General features: G+C 42.6%; 1 protein-coding gene across 1 annotated transcript in view; it reads left to right on the forward strand.

Moving 5' to 3' along the window:
- Nucleotides 1-24,383, forward strand: part of slc4a3 (solute carrier family 4 member 3) — a gene marked incomplete at its 3' end in the record, with an annotated part of 141,307 nt that overhangs the window by 78,173 nt on the left and 38,751 nt on the right. Inside the window, exons 7-8 of the mRNA XM_079822147.1 lie at nt 16,886-17,028; nt 20,793-20,973. Coding sequence (XP_079678273.1) covers nt 16,886-17,028; nt 20,793-20,973 — 324 coding nt within the window. The remainder of the gene's footprint in view (nt 1-16,885; nt 17,029-20,792; nt 20,974-24,383) is intronic.

Here is a 24,383-nt window from a genome sequence, read left to right on the forward strand (position 1 = left end):
ACAATTCTCAATATAATATTGAACCGTTCCGTACGGCATTCACGGTTCAATACGCGCTTGTGAATTGCGTTTTTTTCGGTTTCGCATTTAATTAATTATTTTTCTACAAATTCTATAATTTGCCTCCATCCCAGTACTGAACAACGCGACATACATTCACATCACACGTTAGTGGTAGAGTTATAATCACGGAACACTAGAGTGATTCACAATCACGAAAGTTCATTATTTGCATGCGTTTTAAAGCCTTGCCGGTTTCATTCGCGTGCTCAGTTTTAACATGCGCTTTTCAGAGCGCGCGCACTAAAAGCCTGTCAAACACGTGAATACTGAACTTAGTAGTCGTCTTACTGCGTTAATACTGTCAAATACACACAAGGTTAACATAAACACAGTCGGTTATGCAGGGGCGCCGCTAAGGGGGGGAAAGTTAGGACGATTCTAAGGGCTCACACACTTTTGGAGCCCCCGGAGATCATTATGTTTTGTTTTGTATAAATTGTATCTTAATTTTAATCAGTGTTTCATCAGCCAATTGGGGCATTCTGGGTCGAGCGAGCAGTGCTTAATTGGTCAGTACTATTAAATTGCAGACAAAGATTTTGGATAGCTAGGTTGGTGCGGTAGGGGGCCCAACATCATATTCTTTCATAGGGCCCAAAATTGCTAGCGGCGCCCCTGCGGTTATGTCTAAAGTGAAAGTAAAATCGCAATCGTGTCTGTATATTAGATGTGTAGAGGTCTTAAACTGACAGCAGCGCAGCGAGTGAACACGCGGTCCTTAAAGGGACAGTTCACCTCTAAAATTATGTCATTATTTACTCACTCTAATATTGTTTAAAACCTGTATTAATTTCTCAATGATAGAATTTTCAGTTTTGAGTGAAATATCCCTTTAATGTTAATACAAAAACAAAAGACAAAGAGAAAATCACTCACTGCTCTTGACTGAAAAACTAACACAGTAGCTAAGAATCAGTGTATATTTTATAGTGAAGTCTATGTAGTGTTTTATTTTTACATTCATTCATTCAATTTCATACTTAAATGCTGCTGTACAGCTCTGAGCTGCCAGAATAAATCTTTATATATATTTATTTTATATTATCCAATACACTAGGAATGTGTACAAGGGTTTTTTTTAAGTAAAGTTTTAAGTTTAAGTAAGGTTTTTCAATTCTTTTAAGTAAAATAAAGAAAGAGTATTGCAATAAAAAAAGTCTTTTTTTTCTTTAACCTCTTGCGGTTCCTGTCGCCTTAGAATAGAATAACAAAAAATGTATGTGACAAGCCATCAGAACCGAACCGAACCGAAAACCGTGGGTAAAAACCGAGGTATGTATTGAACCGTGGACTAACTGTACTGTTGCATCCCTAATATATATATATATATATATATATATATATATATATATATATATATATATATATATATATATATATATATATATATATATATATATATATATATATATAAATAACATACACACACACACACACACACAATGCATAAACAGTAGTAATTTTAACAAGTTGCTATAAATATTAATTATTCAGCACTGTTTATATCATTATATATTGCTATTATTATTTAAATTGTAATGCATTTTTTAAATTGTACTTTAAACAGTACTGCATATATAAATATATTAACATTTTATTAATGAATACTTCAGTACTAACATGCCTGCAGCTGGTTGGATTTTGAAGGAAGCATGGATGTTTCCATCTGGCACGCCGATACAGGCTAATTTCATGAATGATACTGCTGTTTACTCTACGTGACGTACAGTGCAGCTAATATGGCTAAATTATTCCCTGTGAATGAAGGCTAGCAGAGTCCAGCAGAGTGCTTTTAGGTGAGGGCTGCAGCGGCTCTGTGGATGAGACCCCTCCAGCTATAATTAACTTCACTGTTCCAATTGATTATCCTTCCCAAAGACCCGCCCGCAGCCTTTCCTGCTTTTAGAAAATAGAGGAAGCATTGACTGCTCTACCGCAGCAAATTACAAATGAGGCCGCCACAGTGGAACACGCCATTGAATTTAAGTCCTGCATCACACTGGCTTGCTATAAACTGCTCATGTTTGAGCCTGTCCCGCTCCATGCCACTGTCCCGCTCCATACCACCTTTACAGGGCATTTAGATGCTATACATGTCAGAATACTCACTTTTATAATTTATTTTCTCACTTATTTTTTGAATGATCTCATTGTTTGATTGTTTATTTTTTAACATTTTTATTTTTATGAAATATATTTTCCTGAAAACAAATGATCTGAGCACTCTTTTATCTTATCTACATAATAGACACATTCTATAGTTCCTAGGAGAAACATCTAAGATAAAGTTCATATCTAAATTAAACATAACTTAGATCATCTCTCTTATATGTCATGAGCTATGAAAGAGCAACATCTGAGCAATAAAATGCCCTCTGATATGCTTACAAATGTTGTAAATGTCCAGCTATATAGGCTATTGGATGTATCTGAATGACGATTGGCTAATCCCCGTGCAGGTAACCGCTTGAAAATGAGACAGAGTTGAGTTCTAGAAGCAGCCATGGTTTCCATGGAGATCGGTCATGTGGAGACAGGGCTGTGTAATGTGTGGCACCATGTTGTGCATTTCATCGGCACTGATGTTGTTTCGGATGGAGGTTTTCACCTGTGCTTTCTGATAGGGTGGTGTAATCAACTCTGGGCCTGATGGGGGAAAAACCGAATGGAGGACCACATCTCTGTCCCTCATGCAGCCGCTGGATCAATCGACAACGTCATGGAAAGCACAGAGGCAGCCAATAGATTTGTGTGAGACCTCAAAAGTAGTTCAGTTGTATCAACATTTCCTCTGGATCATCCGCCAATTCCAGTGTTCCCTGCTGTTTGCCTGCGTACATGCGGACACGTCTCGCAGAACTACTGCTCATCTGCTTGGAAACCCTGAGGCCAGACACCATTTTTTTATCAGGCAGCCAGGTGGATCTTACAAACTCTCTGTGGATTGAGGGCCCAGCTGAGAGATTATCCTTTTCCCTTCTTTTCTTCTTTAACTTACCATTCTTGGACAAAATTTGATCGCAGACAAGATTAATTGCACGATTCCTTGTGATAGTTCTAGAAATTTGTGCTTCCAGGATCTACTCCTAAAAACCCGAAGACGGGATTAGACGCAGTTTTTTGAGTTCTACTTTGTAGAAGGTACAAAATAGCAGCGCGGAAGAGGGTGGCATCCTGGATGATCCGAAGGCACCAGGTGTGGAGATGACAGACGAGGGGAAGGAGAAGGACAGCAGCGGTGGCTCAGGGGAGGAATGCCCTGATGCAGACCCTGGAAAGGGGCATTGTGTGGATCAGGAAAACCCTCTGGGGAGCTTTGCATTGGACGGCTTTGAGGACTTTGAGGAGTTTGTGCTGGATTTTGATGATTATGACCTTCTGGAATCCATCCACTCACACCTTAGCTCCCCGGTCGAACCGATCCGTAAGTGTGCTTACTGTTAAAAAGTTGGAAGCGTGATGAAGGGTAATATTTTCCAGCCACCTTCATTTTTGCAAATGTCACAGTGACCTCCACTTTGCTTCACACTTACATCATTTTTCGACAGAATTTTGCCATTGTTTGTCTTTGACAATTGGGTTTCACTTTATTTTGATGCACATTCTGTCGAATATAAGTAACGTTACACCTACTTGTCTACTAACTCTCATTAGAGTGTTAGTAGAGTATTAGTAGACTGGTAGGGTTAGGGTTAGAACATGTTGGCATGTAGCTGCAAAGTTACTTAATGTCAGTATAGAATTTCTGTTGGGTGACCATCACAATAAATAGTTAGCAGATACAGACAGACTACTAATACTCTAATAAGAGTTAGTTGACATGTAGTTGTAAAGATACGTATAGCTAGTAGAATGTCTGTTGGGGGAGCATCACAATAAAGAGTTACAGACTTCTAATACTAAGCAGACAGACTACTAATACTCTTAATGAGAGTTAGTTGGCATGTAGTTGCAAAGATATGTATAGTTAGTAGAATGTCTTTTGGGGGACTATCACAATAAATATTTAGCAGATATTAAGCAGACAGACTACTAATACTCAAATGAGAGTTAGTTGACATGTAGTGGCAAATATACGTATAGTTAGCAGAATGTCTGTTGGGGGAGAATCACAATAAAGAGTTAGCAGATATTAAGCAGACAAACTACTAATACTCTAATGAGAGTTAGTTGACATGTAGTAGCAAAGTTACGTATAGTTAGTAGAATGTCTGTTGGGTGACCATAATACTCAAATGAGAGTTAGTTGACATGTAGTTGCACAGCTACTTATAGTAGAATGTCTGTTGGGGGAGCATCCCAATAAAGAGTTAGCAGATTTTAAGAAGACGGTCTACTAATAGTTGACATGTAGTTGCAAAGTTACTTATAGTCAACAGAATGTTCAAAAGGGACCATCAAAATAAAGTGTTACTGACAATAGTAGTGGAAAAAAGCCTTGAAGTACGCATTTGCAATTGGATGTGTAAGATACAGCTCTTGATTAAATCCAATAGGATTTTCCATTCACATGACTGCAGTTGTGACATTGTAAAAAGGCACTCCACCCTCTATAGATCTTGCTTGCATTGGAAATTGATGGCTGGGGATTTCAAACTGAGTTGTTTTATTGATCCTGTAGGGAAATACAAGCTAATTAATGTCAAGCCGAATCCATGCAAACAGTTTGTTGATATGAAACATTTCATGGCCTCCAGTGATGTGGCATGTTTGAGTGGATGGCTTATAAAGTTCCACATCCCCTCCTGTTGACACATACATGTGCAGCCAAGCCTCCACACGCACAAATCATTTCAGGGCAGAGTCATATTACACAGTAACTTCCCTCAGACATGAAGTACAGTGATTTCTATTGATATTCCTCATTCATTATGGTTAGAGGTTTGTTCAGCCTGAACCTTTTTTCTGTCCTACACTACTGCTCAAAAGTTTGGGTCAGTTAGTCAATTATTACGTTTATTCAGCAAGGCTGCATTAAATAGATTAAAAGTGACATTCATGTTTTTTGCATTTTACATTGTTGCAAAAACAATTCTATTTCAACTAAATGCTGTTCTTTTCAACTTTCTGTTAAGCAAAGCATCCTGAAAAATGTATCATGATTTCCACAAAAATATTAAACAGTACAACTGTTTTAATATTTAGAAATGTGGTAACACTTTACCATAATGTTTCATTAGTTAACATTAGCAAATACTTAAGTTAACATGAAATAAGAATGAACAATACTTCTACTGCATCTATGCATCTATTCATCTTAGTTAATTTCAACATTTACTAATACATTATAAGCATTATTCATAACCAAATGTTGTATTTGTTAACATTAGTTAATGCACTATGAGCTAACATGAACAAACAATTAACTACTGGATTTGTATTTACTAGCATTAACAAAGAATTCAGTATTGTTCATTGTTAGGTCATGTTAGTTAATACATTAACTAATTTTAACAAATGAGACCTTATTGTAAAGTGTAGCCATAAATGTTTATTGTGCACCAAATCAGCATCTTAGAATGATTTCTGAAGCATCATGTGACACTAAAGACTTGAGTAATGTCACTTAGTTTGGATAGTTCATCCAAAAATGAAAATTATCCCATGATTTACTCACCCTCAAGTCATCCGAGGTGTATATGACATTCTTCTTTCAGACGAATACAATCTGAGTTATATAAAAAATGTTCTGGCTAATCCAAGCATTATAATAGCAGTAATAGTTGCTCTGTTTTTGAAGTCCATAAAAAATGCATCTGTCCATCAAATAACGTGCTCCACGCGGTTCCGGGGTGTTAATAAAGGCCTTCTGAAGCTAATCGATGCGTTTGTGTAAGAAAAATATCCATATTTAAAAATTGATTTAATTTTTTTCTGCCTCTGCATCAGCCGTCCCAACGCCATCACTTCTGGCGAATAAAGTCAAAATGCATGCAAAATACTGGCGCGATCATAGATATATACATAGATTCCTCATTAGTGCCTGCGCGGATCAGTCGAATGAGGCATCTACGTATATATATCTTTGATCGCGCTAGTATTTTGACCTTATTTGCCGGAAGTTATGGCGCTGGCAATACTAGATGACATTCGCCTGATAAGAGGTCAAAAAATGACATAAATACTGTTCGGTTTCTCGCAGAAACCGATCGTTTCATGTCTTAAGACATCAATGTGTCGCCACGAGCCGCATGGTTTAATAAGGATTCGTATGTCTATGTGTTTTTACTCTCATTGCTCTCATACTCTAAAATATCCCCATTGACATGCATTATACGACTATCACACTGCAACGGTTGGAGTTAAAAATCTTCATTTGTGTTCTACTGAAGAAACAAAGACACCTACATCTTGGATGCCCTGGGGGTAAGCAGATAAACATAAAAATGTCGTTTTTGGGTGTACTATCCCTTTAAATTGTTGTAATATATCACAGTTTAACTGTTTTTACTGTATATTTGACCAAATAAATGCAGCCTTGGAGAGTGGAAGAAACTTATATCAAAAGCATTTAAAAAGTCACCAAACCCAACTTGATTGGCGCAAGTGGCATCATTACCGTATTTGCATACTGAATTATGATTGGTTTTCGTTCTTACATCTGCATACTGAATTGTGAAATTTTAGAAAAGCCGTATACATCTTTACACTGATCAGTGATTGTTTGCTGAATCTAATGGGCCACCAACAGATGTCATTGTAATATTCGCATAGGAATCTGTCATCTTTCTTATATCAGCCATAGGCCAAATACTGACTAACTTTCATATATCAGACACAATGGGCCATATTTACTAACAGCTTGCACCAGTGAAAACTCTCTTTTGGCGTTAAAAAACTACTGTCAGGATTTACTAAAGACAAAAAATAGTGCTGAAATAGTGCTTAATTGTGTTATTTTTGCTTCTGATTATGCATTTGTAGAAGTTTCCCTTTCAGACGCAAAATTTACGGGAGGAGAGTATTAAGATGAATCATGCAACGTGATTTACTAATGTTTGTACTTGTAAATTTACTGGTATTTGCACCATTATTTACCGCCCCAAAAAAGTATGTCTTAATCGAGACACTAATTTTCTGCTCTTGGTAGATTGTGTTAGTCATTATGGAAATGATCCGGCTGTTTTATTTAATTTGCATGTCGTCGGTTGATCGTGTGCAGAACTTTCCGCTCCCATTTGTGCTTTTTTTGGAATTGCGCTCTCACGCTAATTTGCGCTGTTTAGTAAATCTAGCCCAATAGTTAAAATAGTTCCAATAGAAGTCAAATTAAGATATGGCTTGTGTTTGTTTTTCAAGCTTGAATGCATCCCATTCACAGTAATTGCATGGAAAAAGCAACCAGTGCACTCTTTTTTTTGAAGAAAGCCATACTGGTTTGCAACAACCTGAGTAAATAAACAGAATGTCAAATTTTTTTGAGAAACTGTTCCTTATAAAGAAAGAGATGGGCCTGAAATATTAGAGTTATCATTCAGAGAGATCAAACACTGCTTCTCACTAACAGCCATACTTGGATTTTGATAAAAGCTAAAACCCTCAGGCTTTTGCTTTTGTCTTTGTGTAGACCGTTGCCCTCAAGGCCTTTCCCTGTCTGTTTCTCTCTCTGCAATCCCTCGGGAAAATGTCTGTGTGAAGAGCAGACAGACAGTCTAGCAGAGATCAATTTCTATCTTATCTCTCAGTCTCACTGTTTCTTTTCAGTAATACACACAAACGCTGTGTCATAAAACGTTACACGTATTTGGGTCCATGGCAAAGGAAAAATCTTTTAAAAATCATCTAGTTTAAAATGCATGAGGCACACACACACACACACACCTGAAATTCTTATCCTTGTGGGGAAAACAGCTTATAAATCACACTGAGTGATGTTTTCTGAAAATGTAAATATGCAGAAAGTTTTCTATGATGGGTAGGTTTAGAGTTAGGGGATAGAATATACAGTTTATACAGTATAAAATCATTATGTCTATGGAAATTCCCCCTATAAACATAGAAACCCAAAGTGTGTGTGTGGATAGTTTTTCAAATGAACATCTTATAACATTATAACATACATTGATTATTATAACATTATATAATATTTTATAGATTCGTTTTTGAGATTTTTTTTAAAGATTGTATTCAATCGATTGTCTGTATGACATGCATTTGTAATGCATTTTTGAATAGATCTTGACAAAAAGTGAGCCACCGAACCATTTCGAGAGTGTGTTCGAAGGTGGCAAAGGTAGTACTAACAAAATAAGGGAGGACAGATCAAATGCTTGAATTGAGATTTCAAATCAGCACTTTTGTGCGTCAAACACACATTTGCGGCCAGAGTTGGTTTCGTCCTGTGGTGTTTTGATGAAAACTTGGCTGTTTTGGTCTACTTTAGGATTTTTGCTCTCCTGCCATGAAAAGCACAACCAGAGTACAGCCAAAAGGCACGGCCACCTTATTGTTAGCACTCTACCCCTGGGATAAGGCCCAGCACCAGTGTGTGGACTTCAAAATTATGCAGAGCCTTTTTTTTTTTTTATGAGGAGGGTTAGAGTCATGTGTGACGCTGGGAGAGAAAGGGTAAAAAATTTACTTTGTTTACCGAACATCCCCGGGCTACTGGGACAACACAAACCAGCTGAGGCCTTGGGCGTCCTGGCAGGCCTCAACCCTTGGAGAGCCCCGGCCTTTTACTTGGCACTCAGAACAGCTGGAGAGAGAGGGTTTCTCATAATACACCCCTTCAATTATCCCAAATTCAATAAAAACCTCGGTTTGTGGGCTAAAATGATACAATATTAAATCACAGCAATTTTTTGGGAAAGGCCTAGCATCCAAAGTACGCCTCTTAGTTGCACTGAGCTGAGAAGGCCTGTGATTCTCTTGTTTTTCTAGGCCCGTTTTTACTCTCAATCACACAAATGTATGCAATTTCATCGCTACAGTTGAATAAAAGCTATGTGAACCCTTAACATGTATTTTTGTATAAATTGGTCAAATAGATAATTTGTTTTGCCTTGGACTGATGAATATCAAGGCTTGTGGATGTGTTTAACCTTTTTAGCTTTTTGCAAGTCAGTGATTCTTATTGTTATGTCTCCTGAGATCTCTTTTTCAAGGCATGTATCAGGCAATGCTTGATGCAAATAGAATCTGTGAGTGTTCGTTATAAGACAGTACAGATCTGACCAACACCTCCAGTCTAGTTTTGGTGGGCTTGTCCCAATACCAACACTTGCAGTCTTGACCACTTGTCTACTTACATTACATTTTTTCTGTATTTGGCCTAAGTGCTCAAGTGGGTAGAACATTTGATTACCCGGTGGACCACACTTACAACATATAGGGCCAGATTTACTAAACAGGACAAATTAGCATGAGAGCGCAATTACAAAAAAAGTTCTGCTTGTGATCTACTGATGATGTGCAAATGAAAGAACACAGACACAGCCGGATCATTTTCATAATGACCAACACAATCTACCAAGAGCAGCGCAAATTTGCGTCTGGATTAAGACGTGCTTTTTTGGGGCGGTAAATAATGCCGCAAATACCAGTAAATTGACTAGCGCAAACATTAGTAAATCACCTGTCATGATTAATTTAAATACTCTCCTCCCATAAATGTTGCGTCTGAAAGGGAAACTCTTACAAATGCATATGCAGTAAGGTCAGCCGCAAAAATAACCCTGTCCACGCCTTTTCAGCACTAATTTTTCACTGCGTGTCTTTGGTAAATCCTGAAAGCTGTTAGTGAATCAGTTTTTTATAGATCATTATTTACGCATTTAGATTTTTAAAGCTACACACTTTAAAGGGGCTATATGCGTTTCCCTTTCGAAAGGGAACTCGCGCTGCGTCAGCTTGACGCTACGGGAACGCCTCCAGCGTGACAGGTGTCTGAGCTACAATCGAATCATATCAGTCCTACTGACCGGCGACAGCCGATGATGTCATCAGGGTGCGACCAGGAAGTATATAAGGGCGCCTCTGCCAACATGACACCGCTTCTTCGTCTTCAGTGACTGTCTTGTCTGGTGTACTACATAGAAAAGAATCACGTTAGTTGAAGGATGAAGTGCGCACAGAAGACGCGGCACTTTAGAAAGTGCGCGGATCCGTGTCCGAGGTATCTGACGCCTGAAGACACGCATAATCTCTGTGTGTACTGTCTGGGGGAAGAGCACACGCGGGAGGTTCTCGAGGGAGCCTCTTGCGCGAATTGCAAGCGTTTTCCCATCCGAACGCTCCGCTCTCGCCTGGCCCTCTTCTCGAGGGAAGAGGGGCCAGCGTCTGGGGACGGTCCCGCTCACGCTGAGGCTGAGCGGCGACGTAGGTCCTGGGGTTCTCAGACGGACCTGGCTCGTCGTCTGGAGGAGGGTGTGGTCCTCACAGACGATCAGCCAGGTCGCGAGGGGCGGAGGAGGAGTCGGATCTCTCCTCCTCGTCAGCTGATGCTCTTCCAATCGAGCAGAGGATGGCTGGGCAGGGTGGTGATGAATCGGTTGAGGCCGAACCCTCTCAGCCATCTTGCCCCGTGTATGCGGAGTTGATGGATGTTATGGAGCGCGCCACCAACAGGCTGGAGTTACATTGGCGGCGTGCTAGGAGAGAACCCGAGCGTCCAGGTCGACTGGATGATCGCTTTCTCTCTGGCCATAACCCATCACCTCTGGGGAGCCTTCCATTCCTCCCCGATCTGCACGGGCAGATCGTGGGGGCATGGAAGAACCCATACTCGGCCAGGATAATTCGGCATCAGGGTGGAAGCTTCGCTGATGTCGAAGGATTGGCCGAGTCTGGGTACGTGTCGATGCCTCCTATCGATGAGACGTTTGCGAACTATCTCGCATCGGGGAGGCCATCGACACTTAGAGCTCCCACCCTGCCGTCTAAAGCGATGAGAAACACCTCGCGCTTGAATGGCAGGGCGTACACGTCAGCGGGTCAGGCCGCTGCAGCACTGCACACCACTGCGGTGCTGCAGGCATACCAGGCCGACCTGCTGAAGGATCTTGATCAGGGGGAGGGCCTACCCCCTGACGCGATGGCTGAGCTCCGCCTCACCACAGATCTGGCTCTCCGTGCTTCCAAACAAACGGCGGTCGCCATTGGGCGCTCAATGGCGGCTATGGTAGCTACGGAGAGGCATCTGTGGCTGAACCTTGCGGACATCGGGGTGAAAGAGAAGGCCTTTCTCCTCGATGCCCCGGTTTCGCCCTCTGAACTCTTTGGCACCTCCGTCGAGGCGGTGGTGGAAAGATTCAGAGAGGCGAAGGCGCGCTCAGCTGCATTTAAATCATGCATTCCGCGGAGATCCGGGGCCGCACCCAGGCAGGCGGGAGGCCCTGGTCCGTCATGGCCCGAGGACCAGCGACAGGACCAGCGAGCCAGTGTCGCCTCTCGTGCGCCCCCTCAGTGGCGGAGTAGGGCGCAAAAGAGGCGGGACTCCCGCACTAGGAGTCGGAAGGACGCTGGAGAGCGAGGTCGGTTCCAGCGAAGAAGACCACGCTGGGACAGGTCTCCTCCCCCTAGGGCGCGCTGAGACTAGGGAGGCGTCCTTCTCCTAGTTCTTTCTCCCCAGGCGCTTTTACACCAGGCCGGGCGGGCCCATGATGAGCGGAGAATCCGTCAGACTCTGACGCCCTGCCTGGCTTGGTGCGTGAGTGCGCCTCCCTCAGCCCCGTGGTAGTATTACACCTAAGCATTCATATGGGAATAAAGCTTGTGGGTCGATATCATGGTGTGCCGCAGGAGAGTGGGTAAGTCCCCTATAAATGGGAAATTATTTCATATATTTCTGACTTATGCTCCCTGCTGAGGGCTTCGGGGATCGCTGGATATTTCTAAAAGGGCCTGTAGTTCCCCTGCTTGGTATAATTGAGCTAGTAGTGCTAGTGGAGGCCAGCAAATACTATATATGCTACACGCTGTGTGTGCTGTACACCCCTTTATTTTTCCCAGTTCTAAAAATGCGTTAGAATTAACGCTGGGTTTGCTGCTTTTTCCTGAGGGTTTGTAGCGAAAAAAAAAAAAAAAAAAAAAGAGGGGCTTGTTTTTCTGAGGAAAGGCTAGGCATTTTTTCTCCTAGTATTAAACTACTAACTGGTAGCCGCCTCAGGGTAAGGCGGTCTGTTTGTTCTCTCAGTATAAATTTCTGGAGAATGCAGGATCAGACTATGCTAGAACTACAGTTAGATCTAGGGCCAGATCTATGTAATGACTGGCACTTTACTCGAGTGCCCTTTTTGCTATGATGCAATAATAGTGGCCCTGTTCGGGATCTCGGGTATAGATCTAGATTGGCCTAGGCTTTCTAGGGATTACGGAGTCGTGCGCCAAGAAGCGCTAGCGCTCCGGGTAGCTGTTCCTTTTTTGAACTTAGCTTTATTATTTGTCCCTAATGCAGCCTCCTCTTACGCAGAGTAGTCCGGCCAAGGCCCGCCCCCTTGCCTGCGTTCTGGGGCCTTTGCTAGTAATGCAGGTTGGTGCTGTGCAGAATTGATAGCGACTTAGCCAGTAGTCGTGGGGCAGGGTTAAGGCGTTTTTTCATGCAAGTACGAAAATTCCGTATGCATATTCAACCCGGCCCTCCAGAGCTAGTGTTTAGAGGCCGCCAGTTTTTTGGCAGGCGCTGGCCTTTTTAATATAAATTTTCATGGCCAGTTGGTCGTACTCCCCTGACAAAGCAGGGTAGATTTGAGTACCTCCACATCCAGCTCTGTATCATTCTGCCTCACCCATGGCTCGGGTTGAGCAGCACTTCACAACCTTTTTGTTTATGTAGGTTTGGTCGTGAGCTCCCTTGTAGCCAGAGCATTTCCATGGCTGACGCCCTCACATGATATGATAGGCGCTATTAAAGCTAGGACCTTCATAAGGTGGGTGGCGTATGTGGTACTCCCCCCGTTTAGGGGGTACAGGGCGTTTGGTTTGCCGAGTACCCTGCTATGGACAATGTGATTAGGTTCCAGTGTTTGTAGGCGCTGCCGATAAGATTGCACCATTGTACAGTTGGCTCCAGAAGGAATTGGAGGCCTTCGGGATGGGTCACCCAGCTAGGCTGGGATGATTTTTAGGCCAGCTGGCTGTGAGTAGCCAGCTGGGGCAGTCTTGGCAGTAGACTCCAGGTCAGGTGGTAGGCCTCAGAGTTAGGCCTCCTTGCGAGTGAGTCCCGACGTTTGGGGAGGTTGGCAAATTACTAGCTGCAACCTTGAACATAGGTAGTCAGCCTTGGTAGGCCTCTGCAAAGTTCGGCCCCTTGTGTACACTATATATATTACTCCCCAACGATGTCGGTTTCAAGTAGCAGTTCCCAACTATAACCCTTGTCAGCAGTTGGATGTTTATTTTTTGTCAGCCAGCAGAGAAGCTACTGTCAGCCCAAGGTTATAACATTGCAGTTTTTCACTCCTGTCACCAGGAAGCTGTCCCTGCAGGCCTGCTGTGAGGTGGTAGGCCCCATTAGGCCTCCCTGGAAGCAGGCTCCCATTCGCCAGTCGCTGTGTCAGCTAGCATGGGCTGCTAAGCTGTTGTTGGGTGGTAGGCTGCATCAGGCCTCCCCAAGACTGGTCGTAAGGTAGTAGGCCTCACCGGGCCTCCCTAAGGGCATGTTCCTGGGCTCCAGTCACCTGAGAAACAGCTAGCACGGGTCACTATCAGGTAGTAGGCCTCACTAGGCCTCCCTGAGGCTTGCTCTCAGGTAGTAGGCCTCACTAGGCCTCCCTGAGGGCGAGTTCCCGAGTCAGGATACTCGGCTAGCTGGTGTAGCTTGACCTTCAGGTAGTAGGCCTTCACTAGGCCTCCCTGAGAAGACGAGTTTCCGTTTTCCAGCTACTTTGACAGTCGGCTTCAACTGCTATCAGGTAGTAGGCCTCACCAGGCCTCCCTCTAAGCGAGTTCCTGAGCATGACCTCTCAGGCTTCTCTGGCATACACTGGGCCTCACTAGGCCTCCCTAATGGGTCTTTGGTTCTCAGTACAAAGACTATTAACTGGCATGATGCTGACAGCTAGTGGTCACCCTAGCGCGACTGGTGTCGCTTCTGCTACTTGGTCCCCAAGGAGGGGATTTCAGCCTGCAACCTGGTTTACCTACCGGGCAGCCCCCTTTAAGCTCCCCTCCTTTCGGAAGGGTCATATGTGAGCCAAGGCTGCCTGGGCCTGATCGGGTGGTCGTAGGCCCCTAGGGTGGCCTCCCAATTAGATCAGTTTTTAGGCCAGTCTGGCCTCCTGAGTGTTTCTATCTGATAATAGCTCAGTAGATCCTAGGATTGAGCAGATTACTCCCCTCGCTAGCAAGGGTAGAAAGCGCTGTGCTGAGTGCTGCTCTCCGGGATTCCTGTCTCTGAGATCCGGTCCGAGGAGGCCACTGCCATTCTGCAGTCCCTGGGACTGGATGCCTCTTCTGAAGGCGAGTGTCCAGAGACTCTGTTATCGAACAGACAGGGATGGCCCGGCTGAAGTGCCTGTTGAAAAAGGCACCAAGCTAGGCCTCCTTGGTGGCGGTAGTGGCTGGCTGGGGCGCCCTAGGGCCCCCTAGCCACATTCCCTTAAAGGAGCCCCCTTCTTTTGAATGGGTTGGATCCGGGCCTTTGAGCGGCCTGGGTAGAACTTCTCTAAGTGTTCGAAGCTTCCCCGTAGCGTCAAGCTGACGCAGCGCGAGTTCCCTTTCGAAAGGGAACGTCTCCGGTTACGTATGTAACCTAGGTTCCCTGAGAACAGGGAACGAGACGCTGCGTCGCTTTGCCATGCCTCAGGGTTTGCCTGCCGGACAGTCCCTGAAGACGAAGGGCGGTGTCATGTTGGCAGAGGCGCCCTTATATACTTCCTGGTCGCACCCTGATGACATCATCGGCTGTCGCCGGTCAGTAGGACTGATGTGATTCGATTGTAGCTCAGACACCTGTCACGCTGGAGGCGTTCCCGTAGCGTCAAGCTGACACAGCGTCTCGTTCCCTGTTCTCAGGGAACCTAGGTTACATACGTAACCGGAGACGTTTTCTGAAATTTAAACTCGCGACTGACACCTGTGGCCAAAAAACAGAACTGCTCTTATTTTCTGCTCGCTCTCGCAGTGGTGGCGACGTCACATCCGCAGACAGCGCGGGAAAAAAACGACCCGCCAGAAAATAGGAAAAATAGGATACAGGCTTATAGGTGCACCCACTGTGAGCTTTTTTTTTTTTGTGAAATAAACTACATGTCTCAGTAGTGTCCAGTAGTCCCTATTTAAGAGACGATACATTTTAGTTGGTGTGATTTAATTTAATTTAATTTATTATACAGGAAAGCTTAAAAAGTAACATTAAGGTACAATTTAAACGGGCCTGACTCAGTTTAAAAACTGATTTCCAGCAGGTTCCTGTTCTGCAGAACATAAAACATAAAACAATTTACAACACAAGGTAAAAAAAAAAACATCCATCCATCCATCCATCTTCTTCCGCTTTATCCAGGGCCGGGTCGCGGGGGCAGCAGTTTAAGCAGAGATGCCCAGACTTCCCTCTCCCTAGACACTTCCTCTAGCTCCAGCCACCCTGCGGAGAAAGCTCATTTCGGCCGCCTGTATCCGGGATCTTGTCCTTTCGGTCATGACCCAAAGCTCATGATCATAGGTGAGAGTAGGAACGTAGATTGACCGGTAAATCGAGAGCTTCGCCTTACGGCTTAGCTCTTTCTTCACCACAACAGACCGGTACATCGACCGCATTACTGCAGAAGCTGCACCGATCCGTCTGTCAATCTTCCGTTCCATCCTCCCCTCACTCGTGAACAAGACCCCTAGATACTTGAACTCCTCCACTTGGGGCAGGAACTCTCCACCCACCTGAAGTGGGCAAACCACCCTTTTCCGACTGAGAACCATGGCCTCGGATTTGGAGGTGCTGATCCTTAAAAAAAAAACACCTATACAAAACATTAGCACAGGCTAAACAAATACAAACGACTAAAAACGATAATACAAAAGGTGCGAACAAAATTTAAGACAATAAATAAACAATCAGTGAGTACAAGTGTAACTGTTTAGAAGAAACAGTTTGTATGCCTTTTTAAAACGTGATTGATGGTATTTTTCTTATGTGATGTGGAATATCATTCCAAATGTTGGTGTATGTATAAAAAAAAAGATTTCTGACCATGTTTTTGAAGAGACTGGTATTAGGGCCTGTGAGACTGACCTAGTGAGGCGTACTGGTCTCATATTGGATGATGGATGAAGTGTAGCAAGTGTAGGTGAAGTGCCATTTTGAATTTGAAAATAAACTATTATATATACTATTTATATAGTGCTGGATAGTCAGAGCGTTTGAGCGTGAATTGCATGTTTTTGTGGTTTTCATTGTACTATCAGGCATACAAATGTATATACTATAATGATTCATAAGAGTAGGGAAATATATAGCATAACTACTGGATTTACTACTGGAGCGACAGCCCTGAGGCTGAACACAATTTTGGACATTTTGGCTGCGGGACATTCTTCAGTTTTGTTGTTGTGGAGTATGCAAAGTACGAGCTGTAAAGGCTGCGCCCTTTTCTGGAAAGGGGGTCGGGAGCAGTAGCTCATTTGCATTTAAAGGCTCACACCCAAATAGTGACAAATTTGACAAGCTATAGTAAATTAATTGTGGGGTATTTTGAGCTGAAACTTCACAGACACATTCTGAGGACACCAGAGAGTACATCTTGTGAAAAGGGGCATAATAGGTCCCCCTTTAAAGCAGACTGTGTTTGTTTATTGTTGGTTCACTTATTTTTTTCCCTGCCTTTACGAAACTAACAGTTTAATTTATTTCATTGGCCTAACCTTTCCCCTCTTCTTTCACTTTAAGGTCACCGTTTCGAGGACAATCCTGGGGTTAGACGTCACCTCGTCAAGAAATCATCACGCTGTCAAATACCACGATCCAGCAATAGCTCACCCCCTCTGTCCAGTCTGAAGAGGAGGAAGAGGATGGACAAGAAAACTCACGAGGTGAGAGCTGAGCTTCTTAACCGCATGGAGAAAAGAAACATGAGACCTAGATTCGCAAAGCCAGACATACAGTTTGCGCCACATTATGGCTTATTTTCATTCACTTAAACAAAAAGACTGTCTGACTAAAATGCAAATTGACCAAACGCAGTTTACGTTTCACTTATGAGCAGATTGATCAATAACAGAACAGTGTGGAAAAAATTGTCAAATAATAGCATGGCAGGCTCTCACAGTTGTATAGTAAACACAAAAAACTAGCCAAAATGTACTGTATATTGATTTTGAGATGTGAATTTCTGTGTTGTTCCCAAGCGGCAACCTCCCGCAGTTTCTCTTGAAGCCAATACGGAAGTGACATAAACTGCAATTCATCGACTGGCCACTAGGCTCCAGAAGGGAGCAGAATCTCATTGAGCCCCATGTTAAAATGCCCAACTTTACAGCAGAATAAAACATGTTTACAGCCTGGTACAAATTGTGGTTTTGGTCTATACAGCTAATTTTGCACTTCATGACAACTGTGAGGGGGGTGAATTTTTTTATAACTCATTTGTTTACATTATATAAAGCCTTAAAGTTCTGCATAATTAAGAGCATGGCCACTTCGAGTGACAGGTGGATAGCCATTTATCTGCTGTCTGTTATTCATCACGTCACCTCAGCTCCACCCACGTCCCGCCTTTTTACTCATTTTCTATTATCCGGGAGAGACGCACGATGACGCGCTACCAAGATGGCAATGGCCAGCTCGACCATACTTTACGCTTCAAAACTGCTCTTCAGAATCCTATGGGTGACGTCACGGACACTACGTCCATATTTTTTTACAGTCTATGGTTGTTCCTCAAGAGGTAGCTCAAAGTAAAGCCTCCATTTTACCATACTGACATCGATACTGATAATGAGGAGGTGTTAATAGAGATAATCTATCTAAAGGAGCAGAAGAGCCCCTCGATTCAGAGATCTTTCCTCTGCTGATATCTATTGATCCGTTTTATCCCGTGGGCTTCACTAAACGAGCGAGAACTGTGTCTCTAAACCAGCTGGATTAATTACAAAAGGCACTTAGTCAATCAACACTGGAGTCTGTGCTATTCTTGTGGCTTTATCTGCTGATCTATAAGCTCTGAATCAACCAGCGGAGGCGAATCAGTTGTCTCACAAGTCCTCCATAGAGCGCAACAGTGAATGCACACTTTTTAAGCACATCACTTCCAGAAGCGTTTTTGCTTTTCTTTTTAGCCATTTTAACAGTTTCTTCAGTAAATTGTTCATCTGCCAAAGGAATGATCAGATGAATCAACATTGCAACCCGTGATTGAAAGCAAAAGCTACTTGGAAATCTTAAGATAATAAAAGAAGACAGTACTTAGTGCACTCAAAAAATAAAAAGCAAGCCTTTTTTTAAGATTTAAGCATTTCAATTAAGGGATACATAACACACACAGTTTCTGCCAATATCATGTTAATCTTGAGTACCTGTAGAGTAGTATTGCATATCTCCGAAGAGTTTTTAGATTTATAAAAGACAGCTGTACCGATTATTTCCGAAAATAGCCGAGCTTGTGGAAGCGTGCAGTGGGCGGAGCTAAAGAATCACGAGCACACGCGCACACACGCGCACACACGCGCACACACACACACACACACACGCACACGCACGCACGCACGCACGCACACACACACACACACACACACACATTTTTTAACATAGTAGTTATAAATAATCTAAGATAAATCGCTTATAATGTAAAAATAATTCATTACATATGGTTATCCATATTGGAAATTGCAAACAAAGTAGAAACTATGTATATAGAATCAATATCTATAGAAATCTATTGGTGTACCAAATGATTCATTGATTAACCATTAAGATCAGTGGATTAAATAAAAGAGAAATGTATTAAACTGAACGAGAAGAGATGCAAATCAAAAGTTTGATAGTAAGAGCTTTATGAAAGGCAGTTACTGGGAATGAAACATTTATAAAGATGAAACACTTACTTTGTGTAGTGAAAAGGATACTTTGTGGTTTTGTGTATTGTACTAACACAATTGAAAATATGCTGAAATGTTTGAAAAAGTGCACTTTTGATGATCTGTTGTGATATTAGCACTATGAATTTTGAAAATGTACACCTTGCTTGTGAAAATAGTACCAAAGCGAATAAAAAAAACTGTAGTTTCAAAAAATCTGCAAATTCAGCGTCAAACTGGGCCTTGTTTCATCACCGAAATGCCGGGAACAAACTAGCACACTTGCACAACTCTGTTACTGCCACAGAAAACAAACTGTTCCCATAATGTTGGATTCTTTGGGAAGCTGAACATGGTTATCTTTCCCTCTCAAACAAAATGATGGTGCAGCCAACGGCTTCTGTAACCCGAATGAAGAGTGTTGATGGGCGTGCTCTAGCTCTCACTTTGGTTGATGTGTATGTGTGTGTGTGTGTGTGCTCTTCCGCGAGAAGTGCCTGTACAAGGAATTCTGTCCTTTATGACGTCATACACGGCCATACTCAGGAAAAATGAACTTTCCGAAACTTATACGAATCCTGAAGGAGTGTATTTGGAACAGAAATACTCCATCATACGTCCAACTCATTTTTTGAAACTTTGGCCATGTTTAGCATGAGAGTCCAACTCTTTAACAGTGTAAATAAGTCAGAATGCATGGAATAGCATTAGACATCCCCTTTAATAGTACAATTCCATCAAATTGAATTGAATAATCCTTACATATTTTAATTGAATAATGGAATATTTATTATTCAATTTAAATATGGAAGGGCTATTCAATTCAATTTGATGGAATTTTACTAGTAATTGAAATGTGTAAATCTTAAAAAAGGCTTAAACAGTGTTTTTTTCAAGGCAATAAACTATTCATCTCTGTGCAAATAACAATCAAATCTGAATTTACAGTACCATATAAAATGATTTACTTATAGTCATTTACTTCAGTCTTATTTTACTATTATTTATATAGTACTTAATTTTGAATTATGATATTTTTAGATTTTCAGTTTTCATTGTAATTTTAGTTTTAGTTGTTTTGTACTTTTGTACAATGTGTAAATACATTGTTTAGCTTTATTTTTATTAAGTTTTTAATCTAAGTTTTTCTAATACTTATATTTTATTTCAGCTTTATTTCAATGAACAAAGTTGTAATAGTTTATTTGTAGTTTACCTAAAGTCATAAGCATAAAATACAAAATTTTTCTGAAAATATGTATAAGGTTTATTGCAAAATGTTCAATATATACAGATATGTAAGTAGTTTGAGTGTGTAGGTAGAAGGATTCGATTGCATCATTTGCAGTGCTTCATGAGTGTGAAAGATCATGGTAACAACAACTTCTCTGATTGGTTGATATATGATTTTAGGATCGTTTGTAGCTTAGCTCTTAACACTGAGAATTTGGTAATGAACCTTTTTTGTTTTATGAAATTGAAATTGATTAGTGGCTTCAGCATAAGCTCTTATTTTTGATAGATCCATCACCTGTGTTTTTACACTAGAATGAAAAATACTAAAACAAAAGAAGATTTATGATATTGCTGTCATATTTTGTTGGGGAAATATTTCTGTTCTGCTCCCCTTCCAACTCGAGCTGTACTTGTTGCCTGTTTCCTAGAATTTAGATGCCTAGGGAATTGCCGAGATGGCCGTCAAGTGAACTGAACTGCCTTGAAGCTGCTTTTGGTCATTAAAAGTGTTTTATGATGTGCCTTTGACACTGTGTTCGCTGTAGGTGTTTGTGGAGCTCAATGAGCTGATAGTGGATAAGAACCAGGAGATGCGCTGGAAAGAGACGGCACGTTGGATCAAGTTTGAGGAAGACGTGGAGGAGGAGACGGATCGCTGGGGTAAACCGCATGTGGCCTCGCTGTCCTTCCGTAGCCTGCTGGAGCTCCGCAGGACCATCACACATGGTAAGAGTCAAACGCACTGCCAGCCCACTCAATCCTGCGATCCTGGTCCAATCCTAACTTCCATCCGCTGTTTCTATTTGACAAACCAGTGCCGTGTGACTGACAGAATTCAAGTGGACACTTAAATTAGATAAATGGATTAAACCCTCTTGGGCATATCCACTTTTTGACCATGAAAACTGATAATTTTCCATTCAAGGATAACAAGGTAAACAGTTCTTTAGTTTTGAAAAAATGCTTTTGAAAAAGCATGACTCAGTCCAAACACATGTCTATCAATGAGAAGTTATTTGGTAAGTTTCAGTTCTTGCGGTTATGGAACCAACAACCCTGACAAAAAACATATTTAATGGGCGGCAGTGATAAACTGACATGAGGGTTTGCAAAAACAACTAAAAAGTACTGTGGTGGTGGTGGTGTGGAGGTAGGCGGTATGATCAGAATATGAGTAATGTAATAACATTATATGTCATGATATATTTGTTTATGCTGGACATTTGATTGAAATGTGGTGCAATGCCTATCTTTGGATAATCCAGTGAATTAAATACTTTACAAATACAGGCTACTTTGATTATTTTCTTGCTTTATTTGCAACTCGAAGGACCAAACGTTTATTTATACAAGCAGAAGATTATTCATAACAAATTATCAAGTCTGGCATCAGTGCAAAAACTATTTCAAATTATGCAACACTTGGGTTAAAAACAAAATAATCAAACAGTAAAACTAATATATATATATAGTGTGATAGTTATGGCTTTAAATTCAGTTTGGAACAGTACAAAAACAATATCAGTGTTATTTTAATATTGTTTATATACGATTATAGTATTTATTAATATTTTGAATGAATTATTTTTATATTTTTCGTTTTTATTTCAATTTTAGTTTAAGTTTGCTATTTTGTTTTATGTGCTTTTGTCATTTTCATTAGGTTTTAAGTATTTCAAACTTTACTTTTAAATGCTTCTTCTTGAATATTTAAGCTTTATTTTAATTAGCAATATATTATATACCATGTTATAAAACAAAATCAGTGTGCATGTGTGCATGTATGTGTAAAATATATATACACAGTATGTGTGACATGCGTGTGTGTGCATACATATTCCTTTATAGTGAATTAAAATGAACGTGTCCTGGTCCCTTTCGAGGGAACTTCACACTGCGTCAACTAGGGACAGCTTTGGGAACGCCCACAGCGTGATAGCGTCTGATGCACGTATGTCAGCCAATGGCGAGAGTGAGCGTCACGGGCGGGTGACGTCATGTCCAGGAAAGGATAAATAAACATCCGGCCCGATCGCACTTCAGCTTTTCTGCCTCAGCTAAGCGATCTGTGTGAAAACTGTCTCTGTCTATTTATTGTTGTCCGTCAAAAGCACAATAATTCTCAGTTTAAAAATGGCGAATGCATCAGTATTCAAACAGTGTACTCCTCCGTGTCCCCGTTTCCTTACGGGTGGAGATACACATGATTTGTGTGTGATGTGTTTGGGAGTGGAGCATGCTCTGTCAGCCTTCGAGGGGGCTGATTGTGAGCATTGTGAGAAGCTGCCGCTTCGCATGCTCCACTCCCGCCTGTCACTCTTCGAGAAGGGTGATCAGGATCGCGTTCCCTCTGGTTCTGGACCCGCTGCTGCCGAGGCACAGCGTGCCTGCAGCGTGTTCCATAACATTAATCAGCTCAGCATACACGGTCAGGGTGGCTGAGAGGATTCATACCACTCTCACCAGCCATCCCTAAGAGCACTTGCTGATAAGTCTCGTTAGCCGCGAGGAGAGGATCGTCCGAGAGGAATATAACCTCTCCCGACGATCGGCGAGCTGCATCTGAGAACCCATGATGCATGCCAGCACTCAGCCTCAGCATGAGCGGGACAGCATCATCCAGTCCCAGATGCCAAACTCTCTTCCCTCAAGAAGAAAGCCAGACTAGAGTGGAGCGATCTCAGATTGAAAACCGCTCACACTTACACACAAACAACTTCAAATGAACTGACTGTGCGTGCTCTTGATCCCAGGCAGTAAATACACACTCGTGTGTATTAAATAATGAATTTGTATTACCTTAACTCGTATAGCACTTCAAACAGACAATCCCTGAAGACGAGAAAGATGTGTATGTGTTGGCAAGGCACCCTTATATACTTCCGGGTCGCACATTGATGACATCATGGGATGTCGCCGGTCAATAGGATTGACTTGATTCGATAGTAGCTTCAGACACCTGTCACGCTGGAGGTGTTCCCCCCATAGCGTCAGCTGACGCAGCGAGAGTTCCCTTTCGAAAGGGAACTAAAATTCAAGATGCTGACGCTAAGTCAGATTGGGACCCAAATCAAATCCGAGGATTGGTTTGTCACAATAGATCTGAAGGACGCATACTTCCATGTCTCCATCCTTCCACAACACAGGAAGTTCCTGAGGTTCGCTTTCGGGGGCAAAGCGTACCAGTATCGGGTTTTTCCATTTGGTCTAGCTCTCTCACCCCGCACGTTCACGAAATGCGTAGATGCAGCTCTGGCCCCGCTCAGGCTGCAGGGCATACGCATTCTGAACTATATAGACGACTGGCTGATTCTGGCACAGTCGCAGGAGATGGCGGTTCGGCATCGAGATGTCGTCCTCGAGCATATTCAAAAGTTGGGGTTGAGGCTGAACGCGAAGACGAGTGTGCTTTCTCCAGTACAGAGGACCACCTTTCTTGGCGTGGTTTGGAATTCCGTAGCAATGCGGGCAGTGCTTTCACCCACGCGCATTGCTGCGATTCTGTCAGCTGTAAAGAGAGTAAAACTAGGCCAGTCATTCACTGTCAAGCAGTTTCAAAATTTGCTGGGGTTAATGGCAGCGGCGTCCAACGTGATTCCTTTTGGCCTGCTGTACATGAGGCCCTTACAGTAGTGGCTCAGGACCAGAGGGTTTTCCCCGAGGGGGAACCCTTTTCGTATGATCAAGATCATGCGGCGGTGTCTCCGCGCCTTGGTGATTGGTGTTGGGGGCACAATGTCGTCGAGTCACCCTGACGACAGATGCCTCTCTCATGGGCTGGGGAGCGGTAATGGAAGGCCGCTCAGCTCAGGGTCTGTGGGGGGACCATCATCTTTCGTGGCACATCAACTGCCTGGAGATGATGGCAGTCTTCAATGCGTTGAAGTTCTTCCTCCCGGACCTGAGGGGCCATCATGTGTTGGTCCGTACGGACAACACATCGGTGGTTTCCTATGTAAATCGTCAGGGGAGTCTGCGTTCGCGCCCACTGTGCAAGCTAGCGCACCAGATCCTCCTGTGGTCTCTGGGGAAGTTACTCTCCTTGAGAGCAATCTTTATCCCGAGGGCCCAGAATATAGGAGCGGACATCCTGTCGAGACAGGGGCTGAGGCCAGGGGAATGGAGACTTCAACCCG

The sequence above is a fragment of the Gobio gobio genome (genome assembly GCF_949357685.1).
Source record: "Gobio gobio genome assembly, chromosome: 7".
Lineage (NCBI taxonomy): Eukaryota > Metazoa > Chordata > Actinopteri > Cypriniformes > Gobionidae > Gobio > Gobio gobio.